Raw genomic sequence first — 24,106 nt, forward strand, 5'->3', positions numbered from 1 at the left:
ATACCCAAGGCCTCACCGGTATTCAAGGCGGCGCAGTCACGCATTCAACTCACAGAAACCATCCTGAACTTCGAAGTATGCTCAAAAGAGTAACCAATATTTTTCGAATGATTATCCTATTAAGCTCGTTACCCTATAGGTCTCGTTCTAGTCAAAATATTAGGCTTAGGTTCGCGTTAGGTTTCGTTTTCCTAAGGCGGGCAAGAAGGGAACGGTGATGAAATCCGAACCCTTATCTTGTATTGGTCAGGCCTTGCCCTTTACTAGGAATTTAAAAACAGTCCAAATTCGTCCTCAATCAATGAATCACCTTAAGGAATACAATAACTCTCTTACAGGAGATTCGCGAGTGTTTCAATGGACTTACCTCCCGTACCAGACGGGGGATGAACCGTTGAAGTCGACTCGGTCCACGACTCCTATGTCATGTATGAACCCGAGGGGCCGAGACGATATCGTAATCGTCGTCCTTCCCTGCACAAAGTTTGTATTTAAGGTACCCTTCAGTAGGGTAAAAATAACTTAAAAATGTCCAACGTCACAGTCCAAGTCCAAAGTAAAGTGCAAAAATATTACAAAAATTTCCTAATACAATTCTAAAAAAAATTAAAAATTAAAAATTAAAAATAAAATAAAACTAAATCCTAAAAAAATAAATTATTTGTCTTCTTTTTTTCTTTTCTTTTAGCTTTAAGCTTTATTCCAAGTCCTTAGTATCCAACTTCAAACCTGCAAATCAAAGACAGACCCAAAGAAACGTAAAAAGGAACAAATGAAAAAAAAAAAAAAAATCTAAAAATGCTACCTAAACACAAATCCGCGTCGGCGACGCCAAAAATTTGGTGTAACTCAAATGTCGTTGTAGATAGTGGTGAAAACTGGGTTCTTTTCGAACTTGTGAAGGTAACTCTTTTTTTTAAGATTTAAACAAATAAATAAATGAAGGAAATTAATAGTAATGTCAAAATTTTAGAAAGATTAAGGCTCGGGATTCACTATTACTTCAAGTTGATTGGTTATAAATAATATTTCAGAAATTATTATTAAGCTCTTTTTCTTATTAAATCACTTTTTAAGTTGATTGGTTATAAATAATATTTCAGAAATTATTATTAAGCTCTTTTTCTTATTAAATCACTTTTTAATTTAAAAGGTGTCCAAATATTAAGTTGTAATCCTTAAGCATGATTTATCAAAGAATATATTCTAAGCATAAAACATCAAACTGATTCACAAATAATTAAGAAAACCATTTTATCCTTTTTTTATATTGTTATCCAAGTGAATTAAATAAAATAAATAATTAACGAAATTATAAATAAAAATATTACCAATCAAACATGAGTGAATAGATCCTCCATTGCCTCAATCACCAGGTATTTTAGCCGCTCATCATGTTGGAAAACCTCTCAAAATATTTCATTGATGCTCAAAAGTGTTTTACAATGAAGAGAAAGACAAGAAAATGATATAAAACAGGATTCTGCGACCCACAGAAGGCGCCCAGAATCAACGATAGAGATGAAGTGTTGTTGTCGTTGGAAAACTATGACCCACGGACGACAGTCGTTGTCTTTTTTGGTAAACGACTGCGTTTGGTAGTCTGTTCTTCCTCTTTTTCTTCCTCCTCGAGCAGCAGCAACAGCAGAACCAGAATCTCTGCAACTTCAATTTTCTTGCTCTGTAGTGCTCTAAACCTCTCCCAATTCTCTCTAAACTTCGCTAGCCTTTCCCAAACTGTTTTGCCTTGTATTCATAGTGAATTGGAGCCAAAAAATCCGACAATTGATTGCATATATTCTCCATTTAATCCAAATATTCTCGGCTGCCAATAATAACGAAAATTTCCATTTTTAATCCCATGCACGCGTTAACTTTGATCTTGCACGCTCCCAAATGTCTTCTCCACGCCTCAACACTCTTCCAACGCTAGTAGGACTCTTCCATGTACACAAGAACTCCATTTTTGCTCGTGCTACAGTGCACATGCTCTGTTTTGGGCTCAAGGATCATCACGCGTTTTCCAGCCACTTATGATCGAACCCACTGCCCATAATGTGTTCCTCATGCCATATCACATCTTCCTACCAAGTTTGAGCGATTGAATCTCCCTAAAACACCTTCATTTTGTTGATTGAAACTCTAACAGTTGAGAACTTCATTTCCCGCCAAAAAAAAAAGTTTTTGAATTTAAAGAGATTAAGTGCCCCTAATCGTATGTGGAGTGTAAATAGCAAATGCCCAACTGAGGTGCCCCTTAGTAATTGGGTTGCCCCTTAACCAAAATGAGAGTCCGAATAACAAATGTCCTCCGGAGATGCCCCGCATAATTTTTCGAGCAGATCTTTCCAAAAATGTTTATTTCCTAAAAATACATAAAAACACAATTAGTACAAAAATAGAGTTCCAACAATACGGACATTGAGGACAAATTAGACACAAAAATGTGTCTATCACCAAGTGAAGCTATCATATCTGAGATAAAAAAAATCAGACTATTCATCAGGCTTTCATTCATCCGTCTACAGGATGTTGCAATTCATGATGGGATAGTTAACTGGAGTCGCAAGTTTTTTGATCCTTGTTGATTTTCCTGCAATTTTCGCTTCTGTGTTTGTTGGTGGATCTCTTGTTTAGACTCAATGACTTCTCTTTCAATAATTGGAGATCAGGGTTGTATATTCGCTTCTATCGATACAATTTCAATATTACTGTCATTTTCAAACTGCACTTTGTAAAGGTTCAGCTGACGTGTCCAGTTGATTTCCAGTGAAGCTGCACTTCCTCGACATTCTTCGTTGATTTTCCTGAGATTTTTTGGCATTTCATTCCTGTACAATATTTCTTTCGAAAGCCATACCAATGAGTTTCTTAACACCATCATTGTCGACTAGTGTGAGACCAGCCAAGGTTTCTATATTTCATCCCACTACTTAAGATAGGTTATTACATTTCCACTCAACTGAGGACTGTGCTTTTTCCTTGTCTTCCATATTAGATTACCACCGCCATGTACTCAGGCCAAGTGTGGTGGCCTTTTTCCTCCATATGGCTTCTAGTGAACCACTTTTGGAACCAACTCGGGAAATCTACCTGATTGTTTATCACCCTAAAATCTCCTTAAAATGGTATCAAGTTCCACAGAGTTGCAAAGGGTTAAGAAAATAATTAGGATTTTAACTAAGCAAATGGAAATACAATAAAGAGATGCATCTAGCAATAAAGTTACCATGGCGAGATCGTCAATATGGATCCGAACAATAGCCTGAATCACAGCATTACAAACACTTTCCACGTATACTAGAGTTTTAACTAAGAAAATAAGGGAAATACACAGTACACTATGTAATAAATAGTCTGAGATAAAAGAAATCATCGGTGCGCCTGGCATATACCCTCTCATATCGATCAAGAGGAAAAGAAACCTTGACAGGGAAAGCATCGTCACCCTCTCTCCGATCATGAGGCAAAATCCAAGTGGAACTCGAACGATAAGACTACCAAGACAAGATTATTTCGATCCAAAAGCAATGAATCTTCCATACATACCCCATCTGAACACCAGACCCATTACTCCATTAGAAACCCAAAAGTGAACCACTCAGTACATACTCAATCTTTGTTGCTTCTATTTCTTCTTCTCTATACTTCTACCATAAGTGACTTGGGAAGATTAAAAAGTGATCGAACCATTCCGGTTCAACAACACCACTATCTCCCTTAAAAAACTCTTCCACCGCATTGTAACAGTCCATCATAAACTCGGGATTTTGAGCTTTAAACACCTTGTAGTAACCCTCTGGCGTAACTTTAAAAAACGTCTGAAAAGCTCCAGGATCGCTGGCACTGTGTAGGTGGTGATTTCTTCCAAATTTGAGAAATTCTTCAGATGAGTTGAATTCGGTGTAAGGAAGGGTCTTCATAATATAAGCTGGCAAGCCTCGTTTCCAATCAACAGTGTCTATTTGCTGAATGGCATCATATAACATATGATCACTATAACTCATTTTATAATTCACTTTATCAAGAGATTTTGATCTATAACCATCCATCCAATCAGCAAGTCTGATTAAGAAACTCAGACCCTTTTCAGCAATCCAGCAGATTAGATGCCGTTCAACAGATCTTGGATCCTCCTTGAATGCTTGCATCAATTTTGTATTCCTATTTTTTTGGAAAGAAAAAGAATTGGTATAAATAAGAGATCCCTAAAATCACTCAATACAAGTTAAGCATTTATAACTTCAATAGATTCTATAACGTTTTGTATGAGAAAGGTAAAATTTCAAAATTACTCTACAAATATGACATGTTTCCATAAATACCACTACACATGTGGAATCTTTAATTTTTCGTGGACCCTAACACTTGCCGCAAAGTCTAGTTCAACAGAAAAGGAATTCAAACTACTAAATTCGACACTAAAGTCTTCCTTTTCTCTCTTCCTTTCGATCACACTTAGACTGAAACTAAAATCTAAGCGAACCATTTTTAAGATTGTTTTTCCTCATTGTAGAAACTAATTTCAATCGTTCTGCATCTTTAATTTACTTTTATTTTCTTTAATTTTATTTTTTATTTTTTTCTTAAATATAACCTTAAATTATAATTTGTCAAAACAACAGAGTAAAAACAAATAATCTTAAATATAATATAGGTTGGTTTATAGCTTGGCCCTTTATTTATTTAGCAAATTGTTGCGTAATTATCAGTTAAGCATCATTCAATTTGGGAGCTAAATTTAAATGTAGGATTTCATTTTTTACCTGTGCGATCCGTCAAATCTGGCGACAAAATCTAACGCCTCAGGAAAGTTATCATAAGGTCCAAGAAGACTCTTGATCACTATCCCAAAATCATAGAAATCTGAAACACAAATTTTATTAATTATAATACTTAAAAAAATTACTAATTGATTTGGATGATAATAAATCATTTAATATAATAAACTAAGATAATCACCTTGCTTCCACTTTGATTTATGCTGATTGTAAGTAAACCCCATCAACTTCACTGAAGATATTCTATGTGCATGATTAAGTATGAATACAATGTTGCGTTCTTTAACAGAACCATGGGATACACCTCTCTCCCTCAACTCTTCCAAAGCTTCTGCACCTGATCTGTAGTTATAATAAAAAAAGAAATTACTTAAAATAATTGACAAAGATAAAGTATGATTTATAATGGGTGCTTGAAATTGACCTCGATATTTATTCTCATACTAGTCTTCTTCTTATGATCACATATCAGTGCTGAAATGATGTCTCTGATAGAGCTTCTGTAGCCATCTGACTATGTGGCAGCCAGATGGACTAGATCATAAGATGGCTATAGAAGCTCTATCAGAGAAGAAATCGGGAAAATAAAGGGAAGAAACGAGCTGAATAACAGATGAGGTTCCTGGTTGTAAGAATGTTAAGAAGATGAAATGGAAAGAGAGAGACAATCAGATAAAACATTGCAATTCTAAAAGAAAATCGAGTAACCAAAGCCTTTTTTTTTCATACTAGTCTTCCTAGTCTTCCGGTTCTGTTTCCTTTCCGTTTTGCTTATGATCATATTAGTGCTGATGTTGGTTTTCATAATAAATCCCATCAACGATGTCTCTGATAGCATCATTGTCTTCATGTTTGATATGAATGATTATAATACATAAATTTGTTTCAAGAAAGAAATTGATCAAAACTAATTACAACTAATTATATAAAGATAACAAAATTAAGAGAGAAAGGAAAAAAAATTACCTTATAATGAGTTTCATCAAGTCATCTATTTGGTAAGGATAGAGACCACCTTCCAAATTATCCTCATACAGCACCCAATTCTTGAATTTTTCTGGTAAGTTATTTAGAAGATGGTGATAGCCATGAAAAAGGTGATACCATTTGTTACTATATTTTCCCTTCCCAATGTAGTTGGGAATATGATTATATTCAGCACCTTCTAAAAATTCTAGAGGAATATATTTATCAACTAATTCATCAGGAACATCCCATCCAACAACTTTAGTTAATCCTAATAATCCTGGATACTCATAAAAAACACCATCTCTGAGAGATCCCTGATCTAGATGTAATGTGAGTGGTGCCATAAGCAAATTCACAACCTCCTCTTCCATACCTAAAAGAAAAAAGATAGAAAATCAAAGACATGAAATCCACTGATAAATCCTTTCGAAGAGAAAACATGAAATCTTGATTAAAAAAAAACTGAACGAATACCTCTGAATGAAGAAGAAGAATCGAGTCTGAATTATGAAAAGGCTAGGGTTTTTGTTCTTAATCGGGACTGAATTAAGATTTGGGTGATAATGATAATGGAGAAATTAAACAAGGGTTTTGAAATTTCTGGTGAAATTGAAGAATTAAAGGATATTGATGGGTGACTCAGAGTTCATGATGAAGAATAGGGAAGAATTAATGGTTGCTGCAGTTGAAATTAGGGTTGAGTTCGATGTTTTGCTGCTACCGGTGAAGACTTTGTGGGTATTTTGAAAGTTTGAGACAATTTGGTGAAATGGGTTTACCCTAGATGCCTTGAATATCAGGTGGTATGAAGATCCATGGTGCTGAGTGACTTCTGAACTCAATTTGTGGGTTTTTGAGAGAGAGAGACTTTGAGCAGCAAGAACAAGGGTTCGTACCAAGCGATACGTGGGTTCTCTCTATATCACTTTTTTTTCTCCGTATCGCCCAGTTTTACGAACCTCAGCTAAATTGGGGGTTGTTTTACTAATTTGGGTCAAAAAAAAATTAAAATAATAATAATAATTTGGGTCCTCCTAATTAACGTATTAATCCGGTTGATTATTGATATGTTATGTTGTTAACCTAAAAATCCACTAGTGTTAATTGATCACAGAATGAGGAATTTTTTCTTTTTTTATAAAAACATTAACATAGAATCCGTAAATGTTCAAGTCCTCGTAGACCGATCCAGGCTGATGTTCTGCGTTCACGAAAAATATGTGGAGCCGGTACATATTATTTATTAATTACACTATTCAATAGAACCGGTAGTTCTGTATGTACATATAGACTGATTGTTAGACAAGAATAATATTCAACCACCCTATCCAAACTGTGATGGATTTCATAGGCCCGCTTATTCATAATTGGTAGCATGAGTCTTTAAATAATCTCTCACCTAATGATGTTCAGCGCATCATAAACATCCATCTCTCCTAGATAAGCCTCCAGATAGAATCATCTAGCCGTATTCGAAATTTAGAAATTACACCATCGCATCCGGATACAACAAATTAACCCCTTCCCAGTCACCATGTTTCTGCGGACCTTACCATGTCAACTAAAAATACAACTTTTCTTGTGGAAAGCCATCAACGAAGGTCATCCAACCTTGTCCATTTTACATCGCATCACCTTCACAAACTCAACATATGCCCTCAATGCAATGCCAGACCCGAATCAGATGAGCACTTGCTTATCTGTTGCCCAGTTTCAGTAACCACTCGCAACTCCATAACCACATTGCAAAAGCGGGGGTCTAACAACCACACTCAATATTTCGCTTAGCAATCTGTATGGACTAACTCCAATAATACTTTCAAGAGAATCAACTAGACAGTTAGATTCAATCTTAAGAAAGTATATCAAAGAGTTATATCTTAATTTCTCAATTCAATCTGCAATCAAACAAATAGGAATTTGAGAGCCCGATTGGATATAAGAAATAACTTGACGGTCTGAAAAACCAATATCCAAGTGTCAATCAATTTAATCAACAACCAAAGATTAGATTCACAATTTATTGAACTTACGCACAACCTGTAATATTTCAATTATATATAAACAAATATAATGTGGAAAAGAAAATAACACAGACACCAATAGTTTTGTTAACGAGGAAACCGCAAATGCAGAAAAACCACAAGACCTAGTCCTGATTTTAACATCATACTGTACTAAGCCGCTAGAAACACTATCATACTCCAAGTTAACTTCGGACTGGAACGTAGTTGAGCCCTCCTCTGTCCAGGATTTTCTAGGGTAAGAATATATTTTAACATTTATATCTTTTGGTCATCAAGTTCTCTCCAAATTTAGCTCAGGAGATTTTTTGTACCTTTTATGGTAATTTTTCACATTTCTCTTTTTGCATCATGATAATTTTATATTAACTATGGTAAGAATCTGAGATTGTTGAGAAGGTCCTGAGAATATTTTGCTGTAATTTCATAGAAATTGGAATTTAGGTTCATGAGGTGCAATTTATGCAACCTAATTTGTTTGTTCTGATTCGGAATTATGGTACCCTTTTTCTCGTTTTCTTTTTGTTGTGTGTTTTCATTCTTTGGATGTTTGAGTGAGTTTTATGATTTGATATTTTCAGGTTCTGAGCTCGGATTGGAGTCTGCCTAGTTTCGCTCTCTCAATGGCAAACTAGTTAAAGGAAAGGCTTGACGGAAATTGTAATCAGGAGAGATGTCGAAACACGGGTTTAGTAAGTGAATAAAATCCTTCTTCGGGGATCACATTCATCATGAGAAAACCCAAGAACATGAAAGTAATAGAACAGGTAAATTTTCTTTTGCCAATGTGTTTCTCTGTATCTTAAATGATAGTTCAAAGAGGGTTTTGTCAATTTTAGATATCAGATGGACTCAATCCCTGTTTTAATTCACTTATATAGTTATGTTCCAGTAAAGTTAGTCGAACATATTTATTCCTACACTAATGAGTGAAACAACGCTACCTCTGGATAAAACAAGTTGGCATACGTCTGCAATTTGTATAAGTTAACACTCTACACATGACCATTATCCGGCTAGTCGCATATATGTATGATAACATTTGTTGACACAAATCTGTTGTATTCCGTAAACTTTTCTCATTTGGCATTCTTTTGATATTTAAGATGGAGTTTGTTGAATTATCCAGACTCCCTTAAGAGATAAGCTTTCCAATAGTAGTCCTTTGCATTTTACATTCTACTTGTGTTATTTCTTATGTTCATTAGCGTGTAGATTTTCATATTGAGAGCCTTGTTATATGCTTACAGATTTCGAGGATAAAGTAAAGAAATTGTCGAAGCTGACCAAAGAAGTAGATAATGAAGCAGAATCTGACAAAAGTTCAGAAATCGTTCATCTGGTCGAGAATGTCCGCGAACAATATGAATCCCTCCATAATCGTTACAGTCATCTCACTGGACAGCTACGAAGCAAGGGTGATTACAAGGGTAAAACAGATGGAAGCTCTTCATCTTCCTCCAGCTCAGACTCGGAATCTGACCATTCTTCGAAGAAGCAAACCAAGAAAAAAAGCAAAGGAGAGAATGGGTCTAAAAATCTTACAGAAAGCCTGAAACATGAACCTGAAGTTACAAATAAGAAATTGGCTGCTATCAGTGATGAGATAGAAGCTTTAAATTTGAAAATGCAAGAATCAGATAAAATCATTGAAGATCTCAAAAAGATAGAAGCTGAATTGAACCAGAAATTGGAAGACAGAAAGAAAGAAAATGAAGCTTTGATCACGGAGAAGTCAACGGTTGTGGCCAAGATGGAAGAGAGGGAAGATGCATTTTCTGCACTTACAAAGAAATACTCAGACCTCGAAAGTGAAAAATCAGCTGCAGTTCACGGGTTAGAGGCGCAGATAGCTGACCTCAAACTGGAATTGGACGCCCTAAGTACCAGAGAAAAGGACCTTCAAGAACAAATTGGAAGTAAAACCAGTGAAGCTATACAGTTGAGAGAGGAAAACGCCAGTTTGCAGTTACTCAAAACTGAATTGCAAGATCAAGTTTTGGTCGTGGAAAGCAAATTGAGCGAAAAGATAGAAGAGCTCTCCGGTGTTCTGAGCAACCTTCAACCGGAAATAGACACGTTGAGACTTCAGAATGGCGAATTGGAAGAACAGGTGAAGACCAAAACCTCCTATGCTAACCAGTTGAAAGAGGATATTTCTGCGTTGGACATTCTGAAATCCAACTTGGAAGGTCGAATTATTGGTTTAGAAGAAGATTTGAGATCGAAAGAAGGTAGTCTCAATGACCTCCTGAAACAACTCGAGGATGTTAAGATTAAAACATCAGAAGAAGGTGATGCCTTAAGGGAGGATTTAACAGCAAAAATTAAGAGCTTGGAACTGGAGGTAGGCTCGTTGGGTATCCAGAAAAGCGAGCTAGAAGAGCAGTTAAGCATTAAAGTCAGCCAGGCAGAACAGTCGTGGGGAGAGAACTCTGGGCTGCGACTTTTGAAATCTAGCATGGAAGAACAGATCTCTAATCTGAATAATTTGGTAGAGGAAATGAAAGTGAAAGAAGAGAACCTTGGTGACCAGCTAAGAAAAGTTGAAGGTGACAAGAACGAAGCACTAGCAGAAACCGATACGCTAGTGGAAGGGTTAAAGACACAGTTAAGCAGCCTGCAACTTGAAGTAGATTCATTGAGCAGCCAGAAAAATGAGTTAGAGGAGCAGGTAAAAGCTATGTCTTATGAATCTGAACAGTCGAGAGCAGAAAAGTCTGAGTTTCTACTACTAAAATCCAGCATGGAAGAACAGATTGCAGATTTGAATAATTTGTTAGAGGAAATGAAAGTGAAAGAAGAGAACCTTGGTGATCAGCTAAGAAAAGTTGAGGGTGACAAGAACGGAGCACTAGCAGAAACCGATACACTAGTGGAAGGATTAAAGATACAGTTAAGTAGACTGCAAGTTGAAGTAGATTCCTTGAGCAGCCAGAAAAGCGAGTTAGAGGAGCAGGGAAAAACTATGTCCCATGAATCTCAACAGTTGAGAGAAGAAAACTCGGATCTGCTACTATTAAAATCCAGCATGGAAGAACAGATTACAAGTTTGAACAATTTGTTAGAGGAAATGAAAGTGAAAGAAGAAAACCTTTGTGACCAGTTGACAAAACTCGAGGATGGCAACAACGTAGCAGCAGCAGAAATCAGTTCATTAGTGGAGGTAGTCGAAGGATTAAAGATACAAGTAAGCACCCTGCAGCTTGAAGTAGATTCCTTGAGCAGCCAGAAAAGCGATTTGGAAGAGCAGGTAAAGATTAGAACCAATGAATCTGAACAATTAAGCGCAGAAAACTCAGAGCTTCACGCTAAACAAACTACCCTGCAAGAAGAAGTTTCAGCATTGAACCAGGAGTTGAAAGAGAAAGAGGAAAGTTCCTTGGGGAAAGTCGATGCACTAATGGATCAAGTTAGGAATCTGCAAGAAGAGCTGACAACGTGTAAAATTGCGTTGGAAAGAGCAGAAGAGAATCTAAACGAGCTTCAAGCAAGGCTGCAAATATCGGATAAAGAGAAGGCAAATATATCTGAGGTAACGGAGTCAAAAACTGCGATGATTGAGATGCTGCAGAAAAAACAACTAGATTTACTTTCAAATATTTCAAAGTTACAGGAGGAGAAGGGTGACTTTGAAGTGAAGCTCCATCTATCAAACAGGAGGCTGGTTGTAGCAGAGAAAACACTGAGCGAGAAAGAAGCAACTTATGAGAAAGCAGAAAAGGATTATCTTCAAGAACGTAAATCACTTGAAGAACGAGTTGCTTTATTAACAAATGAGATTTCTTCTGCAAGGAGTGATCTAAAGGAGACCAAAGATTGTATCCAGAAAGCAGTTAATGCATTCAATGAACTGGAGGTGTCTGTACAGAGCTCTATGGTAGATCAAGCATCAAATGAGAATCGCATTTCAAAATTCACAGAAGAGCTTCAAGATGCGAAGATATGGGCAACAGGAATGAACAAAGTAAAAGACACATTGCAGAAAAAGATGACTGCTTTATCTGAAGAGCTTAAAGAGAAGAAAGAAAAGGAATCATCGTTAAGACAGAAGGTCGAGAAGTTAGAGCTACTGATAAATGAGGAACACCAAGAGAAGGAGAGCTTATCGACTAAAGTGGAAGTGTTGGAGAAGAATCAGAAAGAGATGAAAGAAATGACGAGTTTTAGAGATGAAGAGAAAAGAGAAGCTATTAGACAACTCTGTTTATGGTGTGATTACCGCAATGAACAGTGCGACCGTCTTAAGGAAATGGCTCCAAAGATTCTCCAGAGGCACCAAAGAACAGCTTAAGTCGGTGTCTATTTCCCTCCCTGTTAGATTCTTACCAGTTGATACAATTTCATCCTTCAATTTTTTGTAATCTGTGTTATTTTTCTGTTCCAAATTTTATTTTTGTATCTTGATTTTAGAACATAAGCAAGTTAGTCATCTTCAATTCATTCAGTTAGTTCAATAAAACATAAAGAGGGTAATTGTTTAATTGCAACAGTATGGTATAGCAAATACAATATGGCAGGGTGTATTTTTGATTTCAGAGAGGTTGAAACGACTTACATTATAGAGCTCTACATTATAAGCCTACTTCCTAACATATCGTAGATGTTTTTAAAATGTAATACATTCCAAGGGAGCGCAAAAAAACAAGCAAAGGGCAACTGAAGTGGCATGCGTCTTGGAGGCGCTGTATCTTTGGATCATTCCTTCTATTGAATTTAGCAGATGTTATGTTTCCCTGCCATTAAATGTACAAAAGTCAGTTGAATGATTATACGTTGTAGTGTTTGATAAGCCCCCTAAGTCGCTGCGGCCGAGTGTTCTACAAGCGAATACTTCAACACCAAATTTCCACTTGGCTTAAATTAACCTAAATACAGACTTGGCATTTGGCAAGTAGGGGACTGAGGTTGTGAAAAACATTGGTCGCATAGACCTCTGCCAAACTACAAATGGTTATGACTAGCTCATCTAGATAGATGACTCATCTGAATCTTAGAAGATGTGTTTGTTTTTTGAGTCAGACCTAATTCAGATGACTGATCTTATTTGGACAGAAAATACCCTTAAATATTGGGTTAACTTTTTAACATTTTTTTGACCATCACTTCATTGATAACAATAAACTAAAAAAGACATACATAAAAAAAAGATTGGGTTTTTTTTTATATTCCTAGACTGGCAAACCAGGTGGCTGACACTCTAGCTAAGGAAGCCAAATTTTATGTAAAATTTACTACTTGGAACAAAAATCCTCCTCCCTGTATTTTGTCTAAATTAGAAGTAGATAAGCCTAATGTACGGGATAATCATCTTATCTCCATATTAGACAACCCTACTATTAATGTTGTAAGGATTTCTAACTCCCTAAGTTAGTCGTTTTTTTATGCATTGCCAATTCACAAAAGAAAATACATAAAAAAATTTGTTGGGAGAAAAAAGAAGTACTTTATCATTGAAAATCAAATACACAGGAGCAAAGTATTCCAGTAACGAACATAAATAGTACATCCCCCTTATATCTTCCCTGAGGGTTCTCATTTACCACGGGACATCATAGCTCAAAGAGTCTACTCAATTACTTATATGGACTACAGAGACATCAATTCGTTTACACCAATGCGGAAACTCAGTAGCTGAATATAAAGTTATATTCAGTTAACTCAGTAGTTATAAATTCAGATATTTCAGCATAACTATCTACCAGAAAGCCATGAAACATGAAGTAACAGTTGTTAGGTCTCTTTCCTGGCTCTACAAACCAATTAAAAAACAATACTCGGTGACGAAGTTATATTTCAGTTATCCTGCATTACTGAAATCTGAACATTGTTGATAACTAAAAAATTGGGAACACAATCTAATTAAGAATGCCCAAGTAGATAATCCAACAACAAACATAGTATTTCACATGAGTCCTACAGAGATTATAAGTAACTACCAAGAAAACTAATTCTTCAGATGGACAGTCATGTCCAAAATGTTGTCGGTATGAAGTTGCAATTCTCTCTAATACACTTCCCGTTGGTGATGGTATCACCAAATTAACCGATAAACATTTTCTAAAATGTTTTTGCTAATTAAGTCACTAGTAAACCATCTCTGTAAAAACTCATCAACAATTCCATCCAGGTTTAAAAAAATTTGAAATCCAGAAGAAAAAAAAAAGAACAAATTTTGATGGATAAGCAGAGGAATAACCATAAAACAAACAGATGATGAATACCACAAACCCATAACCATGTATACTCCAATTGAGTCTCAAATTGCCGAAATCCTTTGAGAAGCAAATAAAAAATTTCAATCCAGTCATTACTAAAACAACAACAAATGGAATTGACAACAGTAACAGGGTTTTTTTTCTTTCTGAAAACCCTAGAAAAAAAAAGGAGAATAGCGCGAATTACTTGTGTTGATCTTCAATCTATGGCTTCTTCATCCTTCGTCCGCATTTTCATAAAAATTCTTAGGTTGCGTTATTCACTCTGAAGCAATTTATAATTCTTAGATTACTTATAAATTAGCATAAGCGATATAGTGTACATTTTGAGTAACCTGACAGCCGCATCAAAATTACCGAGATCATACGGGTTTCTTTGTTTCATGAATCACGAGGTTACTGGCTTTGGTTTCTTGGTCTTCTTGTAGGAACCATAAAAGTAAGAAGTGAATCCCCATAGTGTTAGAGCCTTCTTGTCCTGTGAAGTTCTCATGGAAAGCTATCACTGCTGCAATCTGCGAAAGAGTAGAAAAAATGGCACTCATGACTCCAGCGAGGAGGTACAAAATATAATCCCTGCTCTCCCGATAAACATCATCTGCCAAACAACCATATTTGAAACCAACACCAAGTAATACATTTTCGCTCCTAATCCAAATTCTCTTGCTTCTTTATGCATTGCCTGCAAAATAAGAACAAATTTTTAGGTTTTTGTATTGTGCATGCATAGCATTATATAATAGATTTAAATGTATATACGTTTCTTTACCGTGAAATCCTGATTTATCAGACTTCCAAGTGCGCAAGTTAATGTAGCAAAGAAGGCCACACAAACTTGAAACTGCAGCACAATAGAATAAGTCATAGGCAACTTGGGTGCTCACTATGACAAAGCCGAAAATTGCAGCAGAAGCTATACTTATAAAGAAACCAAACACACACTGAGAATTTGTAACTCCAGGAGGACGATCACTAGATCTACTTAAAGCAATCAGTATATAACCCATTATTATTAGTACAACTGCATTTATCGAATAAGGAGTAAACTTCTGTTTAACCCATATTAATGAAATGAAGGAGGTGAATATGAGCTGGGTTGTAACAAGGAGAGACACTGTTGATACCGGAAGGAATGACAATCCAAAACAAAACATGAAATTCCTTGAATTAGTCCTGTTAAAGCAGCATGAAATAAGAGCTTCCTGGAAGCGAAGAACTCGATATTTTGATTGCGTCGAGAATAATAAAGGATTAAGAGTGGGATGAATAATAATGGAAACCCAGTCATTTGCGCCCAACTTGATAACCATTTCCCACTGCCTCCATGTAAGAAATAGAGTCTAAGCAGCAATGGACCTCCTATCATTCCTACGAAACCACACGTACAGCTTACCAAGAGTAGCACCAGTTTCACTACACTTGGAGATATGATGTCTGAAGAACCAGCGCATTCTTTGTTATGATTGTTCTGTCGGGTTAACCCTCTCTCGATACTCTCAATGTTCATGGCCATCTCCTTTACTAGTAAAGATCTCTGATATCACAAACAATACTCAAAACTACCTGGAATGCAGTATGGTGCTGTGGAAGTATATATATATATATATATATATATATATAAGTAGATATACGGAATACACTGTATCTGCAGGGGTGCCATTGCTAGTGGGATATTTTAAAAATTTGAGCCTAAGGAGCAGGTTAGGATAATTAGATTAAATTTTGAATAGGTTATACTAAGTAAGTATTTAATAGTAAAGATTCTTAGTGTTTACCATAATATCTCATTATACTCATAAATGATAACATCATCAATAGTTATGCTTCAACAAATAAAAATAAATGATCAACTGTTCATTTTCACCAAAATCAATCAATAACTTATTTTCGGGTAGGTATTGTTATTGACACAATAAGAATGAGTGTTCAAACTTGTAAGACCTGCATGTATGTGTGAGGAAATACGTAGGATGGTGCCAATGTGTTGAAGTATTTCAACAATGGCGGCTCTGGCTCTCTCTGCAGTCTGCCCGCCGCATATAAAATGGTAAACCGAATGCGTCAAATTTATGTAAGGACAACTTTGAAAAGAGCCACCCAACTGGAATTAGAAAAAGACTAAATTTCTATTTTTAGCCTAAATAGATTACATGTGAGTTTTGTACTAAAATCCAATAATCACGATTTACTCCTATTTCAAGAAAGATTGCTTATATGGTAGTGGGACTATTTTAAAGACCTTGCTATGAGCCACGCAACTGTAGCTACGTTTTTCCTGCAGTGTCGACGTGCCAAGAAAAACCTGAGTCACAATAATCTAGTAGTTCATCTGAGATTCACAATGAGGCACTCGTCTGACAGACTTTATCCAAGGATAGTGCATGCATGCTGTGATAATTCCAGAGTTTTGAGGACTCCCTGCACTGCAGTGCAATATTAACTGTTTATTAGTCTCATGTTTAGAATTACAAATGAGGCAGATACCAGAACTGCACTTATCGCCAGCTTTCTGAAGAAAATCGAGCACCTTAATTAAAATTTCATACTTGATTATTAAAATTAATCGATAACTTATTTTCGGGTGGGTGTTGTTGACCCAAATTGATCTCGCGTGAGTCGTCACTGTAGATTTGTAAGATCTGCGTGACAAAATATGTCGGAAGGTGCTAAATCTTTTCTCTCGATGCCAATATGCTGAACTATTTCAACAATGACGGGACGGCCCTCTGCGGCTCTGACAATTTTGAAAAGAACAGAGAAAGTTCCCAACTAAAATCAAACAAAAAAAAATTACTTTTAACTTTGACGGAGAAGTACACGTGAATTTCGTATTCTTTATGGTTAAAATAGGCTTCAACTACTCTAATGAGGGAATCACCAAAATTGATCTCATGTCTACTAAAGTCAAAATAATAACTATTTGGTATCCGCTAATATTGTTACCTTTAGCCAGTTGTATGTAAATTCCTGACACGAAAAAAACACAGCATGGCGCATTAGGCACACGAAAACCGCATATTGGTGCAAATTAGCACGCCATATAACTGGACTATAACTTGTATTACAAAATACATTGAACACCAGAATTTTAAAGAGAAAACGGGTCAAATGGACGAGAATCCATCAAGCCTGGTCAAGATGGACGAGAAAGCTTTTGCGGTTTTGCCTGGGTGAAATGGACGAGAGACGCGTTATTTTAAAATAGACAATCATACCCTCCGCCAAAGCTTCATCTTCCTTCAATAGAAAAAGATACTCTCTCCGTCCCACTAATAAGTGACCTAGTTATTTTTAGATTTTGTCCCATCATTAAGTGACCTATATCACTAAATAATGAGATATTTCAAAAATTATCCTTTTAATTGATTATAATAAATTTAAGAAATATGCATAATTTGATAGTCATGTTTATATTCGTTACGTAGGTGTTTTAAAATGCTTTTCAATGGTACGAAGTTTGCGAACATCCTGGTGTAATTTGAGAGATAAATCATTTCAAAATTTCACTATTTATTATCCATAAGGGTATAATTGTAAAAAGTGATTAAAAATACTTTTCCCCTTGGTTGCCTTAAAAATTGTGCAAACTTGAACTAGGTCACTTAATAGTGGGACGGAGGGAGTATAAGCTTCAGAAATTTCACTTTCATTTGTAAAACACCGATCTTCTTCTTCTCCACCAGAGATCGTCTTCCTTCACCGAACAACGTCACCACCACCGGACAACGTCACCACCATCGATATCATAATCTTTTTCCACCTCCATTATCGACACCATCAATAACATCATCACTACGACAAATACCAATACCACCATCGACAACATCCACTTTCTCCACCACCATCTCTACCACCACAAGCACCACCATCATCGACAAGCATCGTGTTTCTCCAAAACCATCATCGACACCATCGACTAAGAAATTCAATTGAAATTTCCCAAATTCATAAATTAAAAATTTTAGGGTTTTGTGTGATTGAAGTTTAGGCTCAAATTGGTGAGTTTCATACAATCATACCCTAGTTGTCTTTTTGATTTTATTCAAAGTGATTTCATCTTACAGTTAGAAAATTTTATGCACTTGCATACATATATTTTTGATTGCTTTAATTATAAGTATGTGTACTTGTCTGGACACATGTTTATATGTTTATTGAACATGGGTTCTTCCTATTCTCAACTGGGTTTAATATGATTTCATCTAGTTTTAAGCTAGGATGAACTTGGTTTCATTCTGTTTTAAGTGTTGTTTATTGGTTCATTTTATTTTATTTTTGGAAATGTGGATATACTCTTCTTTTACGTGAGTTCTTGTTCAATGTAAAAGAAGGATGAAGCTGGTTTCACCCATGTTTAAACTAGGATGAAAGTAGTTTCATTGTTTTTAGATTGTGTTGAATTTGATTTATCAATGTTTAAACTAGGATGAAACCGGTGTCATCTTGTTTTAGATTGGGATGAAACTGTTGATAAACATATGCATGCATGATATGTAAGCGAAGCATATGACTAGTTTGAAGGTGGTTGGCGAAACGGGTGAAGAACTAAGGTTTGGATATCACATCCAAAACATGTAGAAGAGTTAAAGAAGGTACAATAGTGGAATTTGAGAAGCGTGCTCAAAGAAGGAAAAACTACACAAGGATGAACGTAGCAAGGAGCCTAAAGAGTTAGAATACAAACAAGTTATTGTTGTAGCTTGTTTAACTTTTTTATTTGCAAAACTCTATACTTCAATACATTTATGAAAAGAAAATTATAAATCTGGATTTTTCTATGATTGTGTATCTTAGTTGGATTGAAAATTTTACTTTAATTAGCATATTTTTTTATCTTGCAGCTGATTTATAATAATCTTATACCAGATAATGCAGGATGAAACCAGTTCCTCCCTGATAAAAATTGTTTTTATATCAAAATATGCAAGATGAAACCAGTTCCATCCTGATGAAAATAATTTGTTGTTCAAAATATGTAGGATGAAACCTGTTCCGCCCTGAAGAAGAAAAAAATTGGTCAAAATATGTAGGATGAAACCAGATAATCTTGTCGAAAACATATAATTTGTGTCATAAATATGGAGGTGAAACTGGTTTCATCCAGCTTTAGGTTGTGATGTACCTTGAATTATCAAAGTTTAACCATAAAATTGAAAATTATCTTCAACTGAAAAGACAAATAAGATATGTATCATTAAAAATCCCATAAGATATAACGACAATGTGTTAAAAACCATACAAGTTGAAGATCATCTACAATTGAAAAAAGAAAAGGCATTAAGATATATGTCAATGACTATAACATTTAAGTTCCTGCATGATAATTGAGTTTTCTCAACAAGAAAACTAGGCGGTGAGTCCATCCAGCACTTAGTTACATTCTTAGTGAGCATGTATAACTAGTTTATGTACTTTGGAACATATTTACGCTTTGACAAACCTTTTAACATATTTGGTACAATCCATAACGAAACTATGCACTTTTCAAACCAAGGTTTGATACTTCTCCATTCATCATGTGTTTTATTCATTAAGTGTTGTCTTAAGAATGTAACATATCTCCAATAAGGACAAACAAACGACTTTAATTCATCAAGTATTGTCTTCATATCGGTAGGAACACGAATATGTATAGTACATAACCACACAGAAAGGTTTGAAATCGATATCCATCTCCAAGAGGTATATAAAGCTACATTAGAATATTATTCAATTGGATAATACAATACCAACACTGCATAACCAACATACGAACATGATGAGTAATACAGGATGAAACTGGTTTCATCTAGCTATGCTTTAAAAATCTGTGAAAAAACTTGTTCGCATACTTGATTTAGCCGAATACAAAATTGCAGGTTCAATATTATCAATTCATACACAACCTTTAGTTCAATTGAAACAAATTATTACTAAAATAAAACAAATTAAAACTAAAAATAAAATTAGACAACCAAAATTACTAACCAGGAAAAAAAGATTTTCGAGTTGAAAATCATCTATAAGAACTATTCTAACCCAAATTGAAATCAAATTTGTTGAATGAATAATTTAAGTTTGGTATTAAATTCATACAACCCAAATAGAGTCAATAAGAATCATAAACTATCAAAACAAAGGACATCAATAACTAATAATGAAACTTCAGATTATAGTGAATCAAAGAATTAATCTCATAGAATTTAAGTTTAGAATCTCATGAAAAATGAAGCATTACAAAAAACCCATTTGATCGTTCGCATCACCGATTGATAATAAAGATTGATTATTAGGTTAGATGTACCTCTCTGCTGGTGGTCATGGCAGCGGTGGTTGTTCTTCCGAATGATAACTCATAAACGACGGTTTTATCAACGACGATAACAATGATAATGATTAGATCTGGTCTTGTTGGAGGAAAAGAAAGAAAACATGTTTGAGGATGAAGAATCATATCTTCTTTGGATCGAAGGTCGTATTCAACCAATATTAAAGAAGACAAGGACATATTGGTCCGTTCCAGTTAATTAATAAATAAAATTTTGGGTCGATACCCAAAATGGATAATAGAAAAGTATCTTTTTAATTCTTAGGAATTCAAACAGTATCAATTTTTACCTGTCTTTTTTACCCATAATTTATTGTTTTAGGGCTAATTGAAAATTTTTGTGATCTTTAAATAAGTTTCTAACTATACAAAGGACTGAAATCATCTACTAGACAGTAAAAGTATGTAGGGATATACATGCATATTCAAGAAAACCCGGACTGATCAGTACAACATCCTATATCCACAGTTAAGGGTCATCATGTGATACCTATGTATATCCATCATGGTTAACAAATGACAGTTAATAGAAATGTGGTTCCCAGCTCGTGATATGGTTCGGCTAGCTAAGTAGCACATATGTACCAACCAAAATATAAAATTCATGTGATTCTGATAAGTAAAAAAATTTCATTACAAAAAGAGTAGCACCCGATATCGTGGTTCGATTACTTGGTAAAGATATATTTCATCTCAAAAGACAGATAAACAACATTCTCATAACATATGATATTAAAACCATTGTAGTTGCAGAAAATCTTGCATCCTACATCTAATATTCATTTAGATTCTTGCAAGATAAATGAACAAAGAATAACATAAGAACACAAGGATATACGTGGTTCAACATGATTACCTATGGGTTATGTCCACGGGAGTGAAAGATGAATCTTATTACTTTCTCACGATGATACAATGATGGTAACGCTTAAAAAATACACAAGGATAGTTGCACTCAATCTCTCTCCTTTTTCACTCACTTACAAAGTCCGCCTCTATCTCATTACCTCATTGGGTATTTATAGGTAAAGGTTTACATACAACCATATTACAGTGTTGGACTTGTTGGAAACAATATTTTATTAACTTTTATTTTTAAAGTTTTTAACTATTTCCTTCATTTATTTTTTATTAAAAGAGAATCAAATTGCATAGTTTTTAGTTGGCAGCCGAGAAACAAGCTGGGCACCAACCCCTTTCGAATAACAACTCCCAATCTATGAAAAATAAAACTTCCTAAACCACTACTAGCATCATTGCTAACTAAGAAATTCTTCAGACGTTCTAAAAAACAAACTACATCAGCACTAAGCTCCCCTAAAGTAGTAAAAACTAAAACACCCAAACCATAACCATGCGAAACACGTTCATTCAGATATTTAGTACGTTTCGCGAAATTGCTCTCGAAATAGCCTGGCCGGAATTTTATTATTTAGTACGTTTTTAACTAAATAACAAAATTAATTTTTGTTTTCTTTGTGAATGAAAATCTTATTGGTCCCACATCGGGGAATTCCTATTCTTAAGTTGTATTATTCCATTATATAAACAAATTCTCTACTTTTGTAAAATCTATGTGAAAGGGGTTTCTCAATATTTTAGAGAGACCTCCTAAGGAAAAATATTTTTATATTTTTTCTTAAGCGTTCGCAATTTTCCTTAAGGGTTTTTTCGGAGTTGCCAAGCTCAAGTTGAGCATCTACTACATATGCTAGTAGTAGGGTGTTTTATCTTGGATATATCCGTCCTGTGAGGGCTACAACATCACTCTTGAGTGTACCGGGCGCTAATGTCTTAAGGAAAGCGTGTTGAACACGTGACTCACTCTGTTTTTCCAAAGTTTTGCCTTGTTGTTGTTGCGAAGATCTTGGGAGCTCGTCGGTTTTGTCAAATCGTTCACTTATATTACAAAGGATCTAAGTATCAATAACTTTTTCTTATTTGATTTTTTCTTGTTTTTGATTATTGCACCCAACAATCTTAAGACATTACAATTTGTAATAATCATGGATGTTAATTGTGCAGTGAAAAACAAAAAACAATTTTTTTATCAGCTGTAGAATTTCGAATTTTTATCTTAACCCAGAAGGAATTTCGATGAACCCTTTTGACCTAATGTAGTAGACATCTTGATAGTTACCCACATAAAATTTCAGAATTTTTGGAGTTGTAAAAGTATATTTTTATATATTTTACGAGACAGAGAAACGTTCCTGAAAAATTCTGACGAGCAGAAATTTGTTGTTGAAAAAATTAGTTTTTTATGGGGTAACCATGAGTTTTATGAAATGTTGATTCAAAAGAAGTTTGTAGATCTAGATGTTATCTTCAAAACTCATATTTTATTTTCCGATTAGGAACTAAGGTTTGTGAGATGTGGTGTATTAGGTGATTGGGAAATTATTGTGTCCCTAGTCAGAGTATAAACGAAGATTGTGACATGAAATTGGAAAGGGACATGGCTAACATGCACATGTGGATGAACACAAGTCTTCCAAAGGTGAGAACATCGGAAGCAACTCTAAGCGCAGTCTTCATAAGAAAGGTATGTTGCGTAAACCTGAATCTAGCATTACTTTAATTAAGGATGATTTTTATGTTTGTAAATTCCTGGTCATACGGCAGTAAATTGTAGACAACGTAAAAACATTAATAAGTAGAAGTCAATGCTAATTTAGTTGAAACAAACTAGAACGAGTTCAATGGCATGATATCAGATGTTATTTTAATAACCAATGTGAGAGACTGGTGGGTGGACTCTAAAGCCACCAAGCATGTTTGTTAAAACAGTGACCTGTTCACCTCCTATTAGAGGATAGGGGATGTCGATAAAATTTATATGAGTAACTCATATGCGACAGAGGTTGCATAAAATAAAAAGGTCGAGCAGAATCTCATATCTATAAACATTCTCACATTGAATGAAGTTTTCATGTTCCGGACATATGAAAGAATCTTGTATCTTATTCTATTGTAGATGGTAAAAGATTTAAGATATTAATTGAATCTGAAAAACTTTTCGTAACCAAGGGAAGTGATTTCTTAGGCAATGGTTATAAGACTCAGGGTCTATATAAGCTTAACGGGAGAAAAAAAAAGATGAAGTGAACGTTGATTCTTGTGTTTGCTTTTGTGTGATTGAATGTTTTGCATGGTAGACTTGGAACCGTAAACTTATAAGTCAATGCATAAACTGGCTAGTGTAGGCTGTGTACCCAAATTTAGTTTGGATATTGAACACAAAACTTAAATCTTTGCAGAATCAAAATATGTTATAAAACCTTATAGCAAAATTATTCAGAGTGATTCTAGGCCCTTAAAATTAATTCAGTTAGACCTAGTTGACATGAAATCAACCCAAACTAAGTTGGTAAAAGGTGGTTTATAACTTTCATAGATGATTGTACGAGGTACTATTTGTATACTTCCTTAGGGGTAAGGATGATGCCCTAGAAGCCTTAAGAGTATAAACTGCAAATTGAAAGCAAAGTATATGTTACCACTAAAAGGGTTAGGTCCGAACGGGATGTCGATTATGACATCCATATAGGAGAATTTTACTTATTAAATGGCATTATTCATGAGATTGCACCTCCTTATCACCATAGTATATGGTATAGTTGAACATAAGAACAGAACCATTAAGGAGATGATATATGCCATGTTGATTAAAGAATTAATTGCCAACTTGTAGGGGAGGTCGTCCTCTAAATTTGTTATATCCTCAATAGAGTAACCTTTAAAGGATCAGATAGAACCCAATATGAGTACGGAAACATATGCAACCTACTTATGCATACGTCAAAG

General features: G+C 35.0%; 2 protein-coding genes and 1 long non-coding RNA gene across 3 annotated transcripts; 1 reads left to right on the top strand and 2 right to left on the bottom strand.

Annotated features, from left to right (window-relative positions):
- Positions 1-4,142: 4,142 nt before the first annotated feature.
- On the bottom strand, positions 4,143-4,997 carry LOC113360909. Its single transcript, XR_003364863.1, has 3 exons — positions 4,963-4,997; positions 4,767-4,866; positions 4,143-4,164 (listed from the first exon to the last, which is right to left on the bottom strand). It is a non-coding gene; the product is annotated as an uncharacterized LOC113360909 (long non-coding RNA).
- Positions 4,998-9,014: 4,017 nt separating this feature from the next.
- Positions 9,015-12,252, top strand: LOC113358982 (COP1-interactive protein 1-like). The gene is made up of 2 exons (XM_026602686.1): positions 9,015-10,302; positions 10,588-12,252. Exons 1-2 carry the CDS (start codon positions 9,015-9,017, stop codon positions 12,066-12,068), a joined length of 2,769 nt encoding a protein of 922 aa, XP_026458471.1. The 3' UTR covers positions 12,069-12,252.
- A 2,102-nt stretch (positions 12,253-14,354) lies between these two features.
- LOC113358983 lies at positions 14,355-14,999 on the bottom strand. The gene is made up of 2 exons (XM_026602687.1): positions 14,762-14,999; positions 14,355-14,590 (listed from the first exon to the last, which is right to left on the bottom strand). Exons 1-2 carry the CDS (start codon positions 14,997-14,999, stop codon positions 14,355-14,357), a joined length of 474 nt encoding a protein of 157 aa, XP_026458472.1.
- Positions 15,000-24,106: the final 9,107 nt, after the last annotated feature.

The sequence above is a fragment of the Papaver somniferum genome, chromosome 3, assembly GCF_003573695.1.
Source record: "Papaver somniferum cultivar HN1 chromosome 3, ASM357369v1, whole genome shotgun sequence".
Lineage (NCBI taxonomy): Eukaryota > Viridiplantae > Streptophyta > Magnoliopsida > Ranunculales > Papaveraceae > Papaver > Papaver somniferum.

Excerpts from the sequence above, each read along its gene's own strand:
- LOC113358983 (XM_026602687.1), bottom strand. The coding sequence starts at position 14,999 with ATGGGTTATATACTGATTGCTTTAAGTAGATCTAGTGATCGTCCTCCT. Across the intron at positions 14,591-14,761 it reads TGATAAATCAGGATTTCACG|ATGATGTTTATCGGGAGAGC; the intron begins GTAAAGAAACGT and ends GTTGTTTGGCAG.
- LOC113358982 (XM_026602686.1), top strand. The coding sequence starts at position 9,015 with ATGCTTACAGATTTCGAGGATAAAGTAAAGAAATTGTCGAAGCTGACC. Across the intron at positions 10,303-10,587 it reads AGTGAAAGAAGAGAACCTTG|GTGATCAGCTAAGAAAAGTT; the intron begins GTGACCAGCTAA and ends AAGAGAACCTTG.